General features: G+C 45.3%; 2 protein-coding genes across 3 annotated transcripts in view; one reads left to right on the top strand and one right to left on the bottom strand.

Annotated features, from left to right (window-relative positions):
- Positions 1-1,220: 1,220 nt before the first annotated feature.
- Positions 1,221-6,530, bottom strand: LDAF1 (lipid droplet assembly factor 1). 2 transcript variants are annotated; one of them, XM_063414452.1, is made up of 5 exons: positions 6,392-6,530; positions 4,751-4,882; positions 3,712-3,880; positions 3,180-3,318; positions 1,221-2,029 (listed from the first exon to the last, which is right to left on the bottom strand). In XM_063414452.1, the coding sequence occupies exons 2-5, from the start codon at positions 4,820-4,822 to the stop codon at positions 1,939-1,941; spliced, it is 471 nt and encodes a 156-aa protein (XP_063270522.1). In that variant the 5' UTR covers positions 4,823-4,882; positions 6,392-6,530; the 3' UTR covers positions 1,221-1,938. The 2 variants fall into 2 exon arrangements, with proteins under 2 accessions (XP_063270522.1, XP_063270521.1); XM_063414451.1 differs by lacking the exon at positions 6,392-6,530 and adding an exon at positions 6,129-6,280.
- The window catches only part of DNAH3 (dynein axonemal heavy chain 3), a 58,775-nt gene continuing 52,922 nt past the window's right edge, over positions 6,488-12,340 (top strand). The window contains exons 1-3 of the mRNA XM_063414781.1: positions 6,488-7,434; positions 9,917-9,944; positions 11,471-11,596. Of these exons, the coding sequence (XP_063270851.1) occupies positions 6,488-7,434; positions 9,917-9,944; positions 11,471-11,596 (1,101 nt within the window). The remainder of the gene's footprint in view (positions 7,435-9,916; positions 9,945-11,470; positions 11,597-12,340) is intronic.

Genomic DNA, 12,340 nt, shown 5'->3' with positions numbered 1-12,340 from the left:
GTAAGGGACAGTGAACCAGATCTGTGGAGCTGAGTAGGCTGAGGAGCTGGTTGGGAATGGTGCCACAGGGTGGGAGTCTCCTGCATTCCTTGTGGGGTTGGTGCTGTTCTGCAGAAAGCTGAGAGAGCAACTGAGGAAAAAGGGAACTTGGAAGCATCTCCTCAGCCTGTCTTGCTAAGAACTTCTCAGCTCTGCAGCAGTCTTTAATAATTCAAAGAAGAAAACCACCTCTGCCCTCCTTTTAAGGGATGCCTTACTGTCTCCAGTAAAATGCCTTCTTTATGCTGACCTAGTTTTTTCTTCAGCATCTCTCAATTGAAAACCTTGCTCTGGTGCTGGCACTGCAAAAAAGCAGCTCTTGGTGAAAGGACACAGTGAGAAGCCTTGAAATGACAGGCTGATAAGCATGCAGAGGTCAGGGCAGCGGGAGTGAAACTGTTCCAAGTTTACCTGCAAGTAACTGAGAATTCACAGTTTTAGCTCCTGCTAAGTGCTGATGACAGAATGAATCATATAATGAAAATAAATTTAAAATGTAGAAGGCAATGGTTTATGTTAGGTCAGACTTGGAGTGGGACTTTAGTGTCTGCTGATTTTATTATGTAATGCCTCTTCCCTTCAGAAGATGAGGGCATAAAGGAAACTGAAGGGAGAGGATTCAGCTGTGTACTTGTGTAGGAGCTGTGCTGGGAAGATTTTGAGTGCTGTAACTTTAGGCAGGTGTAAGGGCTTTATTGCTCTGGCTTTGGAGGTGCCTCCTGGAAAGCTCTTGCAGGCAGCCTTGCCTGAGGGAAGGCTGGTTCTGTGGCTTTGCAATGTTTGCTGAATTAATGTGCCATTAAAATAAAGGGCTCCTGAGAATCTTCTGTGGATTATTTCACTCTACAGCTGAAATGTGGGGCCATCTTAGCCTAAGGGCTGAGATTATTACCATCACTGCTGTGTGAAGCACATTACAGCTGAGGTATGCTCTGTGTCCATGTGTTAGTCAAGCAGCAGGTTGGTTCATGCAAAACTTAATTTTATGAATTTAGACCTTAGACATCTCTATTTCCTTTACAGGCACGACAAGGGCAGTAGTCTGCAGTTTGTGGCTCAGCAATGTTGGCCATATAAAATACTTTATTCAAGGAGAAAAACTCAGCTCCAAATGCAGCCTTCCTAAAATGAGTTGTGAAAACATTGTTTTTACTGTAGAATAAAACAGACTGGTAAGACAATCTGGTTAAACAAACAGCACTCTATTAAACTAATATAGTTACATACTTTAATGCTTAAAAATATAATAGCATTTGCAAAAATGAAAAAAGTTTAAATAACATACACAAAGTTACAACTGAGGAGCAAACCAGACACTTTAAATACCTAAGACCTAAGCCTACCCCTGAAACAATGAGTCAATGAAAATAAGGAAAATATCCCTTTCGAAAAACAGAATATCTAAATGGAGATAGAAACTTAGACCATGACATATGCCAAACCCACTTTTCCCTGTATAATGAACATAAAGCATTGCCCTGGTGTACTCATACTGTTTTAGCAAAGTTTAAGGCTTACAAATATTTTTCCATATTCGAACTATGTTTCTATTCTTCTGAACTCGATATTTCTGTATCAAAATGACTGCTGCTACCTCCTAGAGAGAGTACATTTGGAACTCTAGTATCTGAGAAGTCAAATATCTCCCTCTTCTTTCTGTCCACCTCCTTGTCCTTGACTTAACAGTACAAACTATGGAACACTTCACCATGCACATACTACTGCACTGCTGTTTCTTGGTCATTCTTAAGATCCCTTTTACAGTGCCAGTGTAAGATGTATATTGATTTTTCTCAGTTTCCAGGAGTACATAATGGTTGAATGCTTAATGAGTAAACAATTATGTAGCAAAGGCTGGAATTGTACAGCTAAGTGCCTATGAAGTGGGGAGAAATCTACTTATTCACTCTTTCCAGTATTGGCAGAAAGATCCAAGCCAGGCTGCTTCTGTGGTAAACTTCCATTAACATCTTGCTTCCTTATCTGACCCCTGTGTACATGAGAAAAGAATAGTTTTATTGTCTGTTCCTCCCTAGGATTATTGTCTTTTTGCTCAAAAAAGCTGAGCAATGTGAGATGTCCTGCACAGGTTTACATGTGCTGCTGGTCTACCTAAGCTTCTCTCAAAAGCCAGAAGAACACAAAGAGATGGTATTTGTTTTAGCATCGAAGCTGTAGCTCAACAGGGCTGGTGTGCAGGTTGGATTGTGCATTTGGATATGCTATGGAAATGGAAGTTCTTCTGGGTCTGGTGGGCAGTGCTGTGACCCTGGCAGCATGCCCTGGACCTGGGCCTTGCACCACGCTTTTGTCACCCTGCTGCCATCTCAGGCAGCTTTGTGTGTCAGTGAGAGCTGTGCAAACACAGCTGTGCTGAAGGAGCAAACTGAGGAAGCCCTGAGGAGAGCAGTTGTGATTTTTCTTCCTGCTCTTCCCTTGCCTCAGTGATCACTGTGGTTCTTTCCCTGGCAGGTACTTCAGGGGGCCACAGGTGCCACTCCAGCACAGGCTGCTCCCTCCTGCTCTCAGCTCCCTGGCTGAGGCAATGCTGACTGAAACAGGGCTCCAAGCCCAAAGTCCTGAGAGGCACAACTGCCAACATCACAGTGCAGTATCCTACAGAACCTGTTAGTTCTATTTTGACCACACTGCCCTTTTTAGGTACTCCCCTGCCTATCCCAAATATACAACCAATTTGGCTCCCTTAGTCTACAAATGCAGGTAAGCAGAGATAGCTGGGTCATCATGCATGAAAAACTGGAAAAGGTTCATCTTCTATATAAAATTCTACTTGGCAGTGGGTTTTAATGACATTTAAAGCAACAGATTGGAGTGAGACTATTTTACTGCCTGATGTCATGTTGTGTTAGCACGTTTACATTTAAAGACCATTTGTATTTCCTCTGTCCCAAATAGGAAAAAGGGCATGAATTCATGCTCTTAGAAAATCTACCCATGATCAGACATCTGTATGCTGCATTTTAAGCCATGAGGGTAGCCCAGTATTCAAAGCTGTTGTTAAAAGTTATCAAATTAAGCAACAGTGGCTCATTTAGGAAAAAAAAATGACAGAACAATGAATGCAATAGCACAGTTGCAGAGTTTGAAATCCAAGCGTGGATCAAGACATCCATACTCACCTTGATGCACACCAGTAGTTGACCAGAGTTGAAAGTGCCACGTAAGAAACACTCAGCACTCCAGAAACTCCCAGGGACAGGGCTCCCAGGCCACACAGCACACACAGAAGGGCTATGCCACCAATGGCTATCACAACACCTAATAAAACATCACTTTGTTATTTAAGCAAGTCTATGTACAAATAGAAGAGCTAACATTCTACCATAACCCCAGTTTCAAACCATTTTGGGAAAAGCATCTTCCTCCCTCATGTGGCTAGCCTCTGTAAAGCTGTGCATGCTCAAGACAACGGGCTTAGGTGTATCCTGGTGGCTGAGATTAGAAAGGAAAATAGGATTTCTCCTGTATAGACTACACTTAATTAGATTACTGTTTTTATATTAAGAGTTTTACTACTGCTGAGACCTGAGGATTACACACAGAAATCCTCAATGGCTAGGACTCAGACTTCCAGAAGGAAAAATTTAAAAGGAAAAGGGTTATATGGCTTAAAAGGGAACAGGTAAGTATACCCATGAATGCATACAGTACCTTCCATGACTATCACACCAATACAGGCCATTACAGCTGTTGTAACAACAAAAACCAGGAAAAATCCAACAGGAATAGCTGACACTGCAACAAACATCAGGAGTGATAAGGCAACAAAAGGATGGTCATCTAAATATTGGCCAACACGAGAATTCATGAAGGCAACAACCTGCAGATGAAAGAAAAATGGTTTAGATTTTTTTTAATCTCTTGTCACAGATACCTTTCACAGATCCCTGCTACTGCAGTGAACTACAGGTAGGGCAGATCTTTTGTCAGTCTGCAGCTGGACTAGGGAGCACCTCTTGCTTCTTTGTTTCAAAAGCATGGGGACTTTAGATAACTTCAGAGCAAATATAATTCTACCAACAACAGACATGTTTTTCTTGGGCTTCACAGTTCTATTCTTGCACAGATTATAAAAAACAACAAACCCACAAAATAGCAGCCAATCTGAAAACAAGTAAAAAATCAGTCTAGCTGTAGCTTTCACTGGTGTCTCAGCAACCATTATTTTGAACTAGAGAGCTCTATTTGTTAATTTTAAAAATCTGTAACACTTAAAAAAGCTCAACTTTTCTTTTATCCATGGCTTAGTAATAGCTGCAACCTGCTCATTTATTGAATCTAAGTACAGCAGGCATGTTTGTATCAGAAAGTTGTTAAGAATTTAATAATATTATTAGTAAAAGAAAATATTTTTACAGAGGCAGTCATAGCTATACACTAGAATTTTACAGCAGTAGATTCCCTTCTCTTAAGGAAACATGTATTGTAGTTTTAGTTCTTTTCATAGCAGTACAACTGTTTCACTAAAATGCCACTCTACTATCCCAAAGGGTTATGCCAGTAAAACACAAAAATGCAGAACAGGCTTCCCCCTTTCTTGACTGAAGGTGTGGGAGGACAGGCCTTCCCATAGGCCTCACAGTGTTCACTTAAAAAACAGGGAGTGCATTTAAATAAATCAGGGTGTGATATCCTGATAGTTACAATAGGACTAGCTTTATAAATATATAAAATTACAATCCAGACCCACATTTGCGTTGCTGTGGACGGCCTGCATCACGGAATGCCACTGCTTCTGTAGTTCCTGCATTTCTTTAGACATATTAATCCTCTGCCACGACCTCTTCTGAACAGCAAGTTCTCACTCAGCCATCCAATTTCCCTTGAAATTAAGGTACAATTAGTAACAAGGCCATACAGATGCTTTTTGAAAATGAAATGTTTCCCTTGTATAGAGAATGCAGGTTTCAGATGAAGCAATACACAATCTAAAACATTGCTTTTAGAAAAGCACATCTAATGTACAGGGCTTGTCTCTGCAAGCTCTCCTGAAACTCCCAAAGCCCAGTAGCAAGGTACAGGTGACTCTCACCTTCTTCCTTTATAACATTAACCCTGTGCTCACCCATCAGGGTATTCACTTACCAGTATAAACATCACTTCTAACCACCAGCGTGGACAATTTCTTGCTATGGGTGCTGGAAACTGGTAACACACTAATGAAACTTATTTCTGTGAGCATCCTTGTGCTCAGCAGCGAGAGCATACCCCACACAGCTTCAAAACTCGGCGTGCTTAAGGCAAAATGCTTCCAGATGCTTTGAACATATTTAATTGTGGCAGTTTCAAGGAAACCTCAGCTCAGCAATGCCCCTGAAAATTTCCAGCTGTTGCTGCAGGGGGACCTTTACAAGGGGCAGGTCAGAGGATGAATTTTCCTGTTAGCAACCCCGAGCAGCCAGGGCGCCTGTATCCCTGCTGTGCCCCCGTGCACACACGGGCCCTCCTGGGCACTCGGCATTGTCCCACACAGAGGCTGAGCCCTCAGTGTGTCCCCTGCGCACACACGGGCCCTCCCGGGCACTCGGCACTGTCCCCCACAGCGCTGGGCAGGAGCTGTGCCCCCTGCCCTGGGCACTCGGCACTGTCCCCCACAGCGCTGGGCAGGAGCTGTGCCCCCTGCCCTGGGCACTCGGCACTGTCTCCCCCAGCGCTGGGCAGGAGCTGTGCCCCCTGCCCCGGGCACTCGGCACTGTCTCCCCCAGCGCTGGGCAGGAGCTGTGCCCCCTGCCCCGGGCACTCGGCACTGTCTCCCCCAGCGCTGGGCAGGAGCTGCCCGCGGGGCGCGCCCGAGCCCGGGCGTTACCTCCACCACCGCCCGCGGCCTGCACCGGGCACCCAGAGCCGCGGCCAGCGCGCAGTGAGCGCCCCTAATCACCGCTGCAGCCACCCGCCGAGCCAGCGCCCCGGGCGGACAGCGGGTCCCCGGCGTGTGTCCCCCGGAGGTAAGCGGGGACACGGCCCCGCTCCGCGGGGCTGCCGGGCCGCGGCCCTCCCGCCGAGCCGGCAGTGCCGGAGCCCGGCCTGGCGGAGCGGGGCGGCGCCGGCCCCGGGAATGTCCCGCTCACCTGCGGCTGCTGCCCGCCGGGCCGCAGCCCCACTCGGCCGCTCGGCCCCGGCTGCCGGGCCTGAGGAAGCGCCGCCGCCCGCCCGCCGCTGTCTCCTCCCCGCGGGGGCCGGGCAGGGCCCGCCTGTGGCGGCGCAGCGCGGCTGTGGGCGTGCAGCCCCGGGCCGCGCTCCAAAGGCCGCTGGGGCTTGGTGGCGGTGGCTGGTGCCCCTCGGGTGTTCTTTCGCGTCCCCCTTGCTGTGCTGCCCTTCGCCCCGGTCCTACCTCAGCCGCTCAGTCCGGGCACCCTCATGAGTGTTCCAGAGGTTTGTGTTGTTTTAGGACACGCAGCCCAGAGATTTTTGGAATGGAGGACGGAAAATGAGGGTATCTGAGCTCTCCGTGCCGCTGTGGAGGCGTGCAGAGGCTCGCTCGGCGGCGTTCGGCGCCGCGCCTCACGGCTGCGGTGCCAGCAGTCGCTCCGTGGGTGTCTGTAGTGCCACCGTCCCCAGGCTGGCAGCAGCGGGGGCAGCTCGCAGGGAGCCGGGGAGTGTTCGGTCACTGCCGCTCGAAGGGAGCCGGCAGTGTTCGGTCACTGGTGCTCGAAGGGAGCCGGCAGTGTTCGGTCACTGCAGCTCGCGGGGAGCCGGCAGTGTTCGGTCACTGCAGCTCGCGGGGAGCCGGCAGTGTTCGGTCACTGCCGCTCGAAGGGAGCCGGCAGTGTTCGGTCACTGCCGCTCGAAGGGAGCCGGCAGTGTTCGGTCACTGCCCCTCGCGGGGAGCCGGCAGTGTTCGGTCACTGCCGCTCGAAGGGAGCCGGCAGTGTTCGGTCACTGCCGCTCGCAGGGAGCCGGCAGTGTTCGGTCACTGCCGCTCGAAGGGAGCCGGCAATGTTCGGTCACTGCAGCTCGAAGGGAGCCGGCAGTGTTCGGTCACTGCCGCTCGAAGGGAGCCGGCAGTGTTCGGTCACTGCCGCTCGAAGGGAGCCGGCAATGTTCGGTCACTGCAGCTCGAAGGGAGCCGGCAGTGTTCGGTCACTGCCGCTCGAAGGGAGCCGGCAGTGTTCGGTCACGCCGTGAGGAGCGGCGGAACAGCTGCCGTGACCCGCCTCACCTGGCTCAGCCACCTTCCCCCGTGCCGGCTTCTTGTTCCCACACGTTCCCACCTTGTCCTGGCGCCTCCGGGTGTTTTGGTGCCCACGTGGCAAACCTGTTCGGGGAGACTTGCCATGTCAGGAGCAACGACTTGGAGAATTTAGCCGGGTTTTCAGCCAGAGCGATGCTCCTGTCTCGGCATTTGGCCGGGACTGTTCTCAGCAGTGATGCTCGGTGAGCTGTGTCGCACCATGGTTTGCTCTCCGGAGCCATCCTGATGGTGTGAACATGCAAGTGTGAGGCTCCAGAGAATTCCCAGCTTCTGCTACACGGAATTTTTCATCTATTTTTCAAATTGCAATCAGAAATGAGTTAAATATTCACGTTTCTTGTGGCTGCTTTAATAATTTACTTGGTGCCAACTATTACAAAACTGAATGTTAATGGTTTCACGAGTATTTTGTTAAAGGCAACAAAACACGCAGCATGTTTAATTTGGAAATTAATGCAGAAAAAGGTTTTATGAAGTGTGGAGGGTTAGACTTATCAGACTGTTGGAGCTCTGTGTCTTTGAGGTGCCGATTTCAATGATCTCTGCAAACACCACGATTTGTGTAGACAGGGAATAAGATTTGCATATTAACACATATTTGGACTATGGGGTCTAACAAACAGCCTAGCACAAGATACCTGCAAGAAGAGGATGGTCAGGGCAAGTGTACTTTGCTGGAACTCTTAATGTGTTCATCTCTCATATTATTAAAGTACACAGTGGATTGATATTCCTGGTCTATCATAATAAATTTGCTGCTTTGTATACTTTTTTGAAAAGTGAGCATAGGGAAAACTGACTGGCAGAATTGCAGTGTGACCTAACTCAGTGATAGTGGCACTATAAAGTTTAATGAAGCTGAGTTTAAAGTATATTGGAGGTTTTAAAATTCTGGCTGTTTTCAAGCATGCCATAGCTGCAATTTTGAAGATAGTCTCATACTTCTTAGTAAATTATTTTCTTGCTATGCATAATTATCTTTTCTGCAAAAAATAAATATATAATGTTCCTCTATACAAAGCAACTGGTTTTAATGTTTTTCAAGCAACAGAAATAAGTTATTCAACTTTGAAGGGCATTCATATATGAGCATCCAAGTTGATGTGCACAGAGGAACAGTAGTTACTCTTAACTGCTGCTTAATTGAGCTTGTCTTCATGCCAGCGTCAGCTCCAATTAGCAGGAAAATGCTCATGTTGCAAGCCAGCAGTGAAATATTTGGAGAGTTGTGGCACACATTAGCCAAGCAATTACCATCACCAGCAGTGCTGGTTCTGTACCCTGTGCTGCTGGCCTGTGTTTTAAGAACAATGGCAACAACAGTGTTCCACTTGTAGATGGTATAAGGACAAGGCATAAGGAAAACTGTGCTGTTAACTCAGGGGTATCAGCCATTCTCAGCTCACTGGAAATTGAATGAAAAATAGCAAAGGTGATGGGAAAGGGTTTTAAATGGAACTCTTTTTGTGTTGGCAGAATATGTACAAGGCCCTCTTGAGGGCAGCTATTAAGAGACTGTGCTAGATTTCATGTTGGATGGTTGTAATTCCTATTTGTGGAGGAGTGTGATGGAAGATCTTTCAGGATGTAGTGATGGCTGTGAGTGGGAGGCAAATGCATACAGGCTTAGAGGAATTAGAGACTATCCCACCTGCTGTGTTCAGATCTTCAGGGAGTTTGATTTTGAATGGTGGAAAAGTGGCAGAGGTGTTTGGATTCAAGATTTTGAATCTTGAATTTATTTTTTTTTTCCTAATCATCTTAAGAAAATTTGGGTTTATAGAGCCTTTACTGCTCAGGGAGCTCTGTGCAGTGCTTTCATGCAAAAATTAAAATATCTTTAGGTATCTCAGGACTACATTTTTCATAACTTTCAGAGGTAAAAGGAGCCTGTACAGTTCCTCATTGGTTCCACAGCAGAATCTCCCTGACCACGGCTTGGCACGACACTGAAAGGGGCTGTGTCCTCTCTGCCGGGGGAGGAGGTGGAGGAGGGAATTGTGTCTCCAAGCACCAGCTATGCTGTAACTGGGGCAACCAAGCTGAGGACTGAATTCAGAGTGTCAGAGGAGTTCAGCAGGCTGTGACAGGCAGAGGGACTGCTAACAAGGGCGCCTGCAGGTAGTACCTGCCCTTTCCCTGCTCACCTGTGCATCCTGGGGATGTGTGAGGTATGCAGGCTGTCTCTCTCTTTCTCTTTTCCTGTTCTTTTTGACCTGGGCTTATTCTTCTTAGCAATTTAATGCGTGGTTCTGCTGTAAATCACAGCTGGGGGACCCAGAGTCCCTGGGACATTAGAAGAGAACAGCCAGCACGGAGGAAACTGGTGTTGGAGAAAGTGGAAAGGCTTTAAGAAATTCTTGCTTGAAGGATATCTGGGGAGAGTTAGAAAGATAAAGGCAAAAAGTGAGCTTGAGAGGAATAGTGAAAAAACAGCATGGAGGTTTGGATGTTTGAAGGAAGAGAGCTTATTGCTGTGAGCAAGGGATGTGAGAGCTGATTTTTCTTCTTCCTGGCAGCTGGGATAGAGGCTGATTAATACCTTGGGTAGTACCTGAAATGAGTCTCTCATTCTTTTTCAGTGCACATAACAACAAGGATGTTCCCACTAAGGGGGAGGACCAAAAAATTCTAAGCAAACAAAAAAGCCAAAGCAAAATAAAGCCAACAAGAGGGCCCAAGTGTCCTGAGGGTAAGTTCCTTCTGCAGTGACTGTGAAATATCAATAACTTTGTCAAAACTTCAGATAAAATTGGCTGTTACTGGTGGTTAGTGGTTTGATATTGGAAGAACGCTTATTGAAAGACACATGTTCTTGTTAAATATTCTTTGGACTTAATCCTTTATAATGTACTTTTTATTAAAGATTTCTTTGTTCCAATATTAGCTGTTTGAAAGGTTAGTTGGCATATAAGTCAGGAGTTGTTTTAGGATGAATGATAGCTTTTTTAATGAGTCTTGTACCTTTGAGAATGAATAGAAGGATGTCCTAATAAACTGTATAATTTATTCATTTTTAAAGTACCCTAAGGCCCAATCCTTTAGTCATTAATCAAGAGGAATTCATGCTCTCTTTAATGAGTTTTGTCTGGCAGTGATAATGTCTTTATTTCTGTGTGTGTGCAGGCATGCTGGGGAATATCAAGGAGGTAAATCAAATCAGTCCTTTCTCAAATTTTAATTCTAGATGGGCTCTACTTTGATATTGAGGAGGGCACAGTTTTGTCTGCTAGCTTCCAGCAGCCTCGTTTTTCAGTGATACATCAGAAAGCAATAACTGTGTGCTAAAAGTGTGTTAAAATTATGTAAAAAAAGATGATATCTTACTCAAACATAATTGTGTTGGGTAATAACTTCCTCTTTCATGGTGATTTAACTCACTGTTGTTCAGATACAACACACTTCCACCTTCTTTTCCTCATAGTGTCACCATGTATTCAGGAAATTGTTCCTTGTGACTCTCCTAAACAAGTTTGATTTAGGAAACTCAGAACAGACTATGGGTGAGGCTTTGGCCTATACTAAGGAGAGTTGCCCTTCAAAAGCATCTTAAAACACTGTGAGGCTGAATAATTCTGAGAAAATATCCTGACAGAACTTTGTATGGAGTCCTGGAAGGCCGTCTCAAAGTATTGTCACCTTGAAGAGGTGAAATATAATCCTGAAACATAGCAGATATCCTGACATTTATAGTACAACACTTTGCAGAGTACTTCTGAGCAATTTGTTCTTCCAGCAGCATCCTGGTAATAGCTTCTTCTATAATTGGCTCTTTCTAGACATGAAAAAAATCTAGGTTTTTTTCCCCTCCCCAGTAATACAGTTCACACAACTTGGACTGTTTCACTGTCAATTGTGCAGTTTGGTGGTCATTTATTTAATATTTTAATAGCCAGAGTTTATACCATTACAAACTCCATGTGAAGTTTTTAGTATATCTTAAAATATTTAACTAATTTTAAGAAGTTTTCCAGGATATAAAAATAAGAAGTTTTTTTAACTGGCATTTACTGGTGTTGAGAAGTTTTATAAAATGACTGCAAAAAACATGTTTTGCTGAGGAACCCACCACAAAAAATGGCTGTTTCATTAAAATTTGAAAAGTTGCAATATGTAATTTTCGATGAAAACTGAAGGAGTCTGTTCCTTCTTCATGAAACTTTTTTGAAAGAGAGTATTTCATAAATATCTTTGAACTTGCTTTTCACTTCTCTCTAGTCACAAAACATTTCCATATGCAATATGAGTAGTCCAAAGCAGTCTCCAAAATCATCCTTGCTACACACCCCTGCACCTGCTGCTGCTGCTGCTTCTACTTCAGACACACCTTCAGACAGTTTGGAGGTGAGTGCTCTCTCCCCTGCTGTCAGGGCGTGCACACATTCCATGTGCTGCTGGCAGATTCCTGTTCTTTGCAGAGGGGTTTAGTGGACATGGTGCTGCTGGGTCAAAGGCTGAACTGGATGGCCTTGGAGGTCTTTTCTAGCCTTAATGATCCAATGATTCCAAGTATATTCATGATTGGATCTCATGTGCTTTTATCTCTGGGGGTGTTTTGAGATATGCATTTCATGTGGGCTATCTCAGTAAAGTTCAGACATCAGGACTGATGAGAAGTCCAGTAACAGATACCAAGTCACCTGAGAAAACATGGAATGAACAGACAAAAGAAGTCTATTAAGAATCCTTATTGATGTGAGAGAAAGACAAGAGCTGAATTTGTTAACTTGTACTATTCTTCACCTATTACAGGGACTGAGCATTAAAAGTAGACAGGTCATTAATGAAGGCCTGAGGAATAGGAATTTTCTAAATCTAAGCAAATATAAAGAGAAGAAAAGAAGCAAGATAGAGATGTGGGGGAATAGAAAGAACTAGATAATGTGCTGTCTTCTCTTTTTTATAAAACATACCTTGACTATGCAACAAAGTGCCTGAGTAAGACTGAAGTGTTCTGTGAAATTACCCTTGTAAATGTGGAGTAGTGATTTAAAAATAGATCAGTGGTCAAATGTATGTCTGACCTATGTATTTACTTTTTATACTAATTGATGTTTAATCCTGTTCTAGCTCTAAGAAGACTTTTTA

Source organism: Prinia subflava, chromosome 17 (genome assembly GCF_021018805.1).
Source record: "Prinia subflava isolate CZ2003 ecotype Zambia chromosome 17, Cam_Psub_1.2, whole genome shotgun sequence".
NCBI classification, from domain to species: Eukaryota; Metazoa; Chordata; class Aves; order Passeriformes; family Cisticolidae; genus Prinia; species Prinia subflava.
Note: the sequence above shows the minus strand (reverse complement) of the source record. Positions and strands in the feature narration are given on the sequence as shown.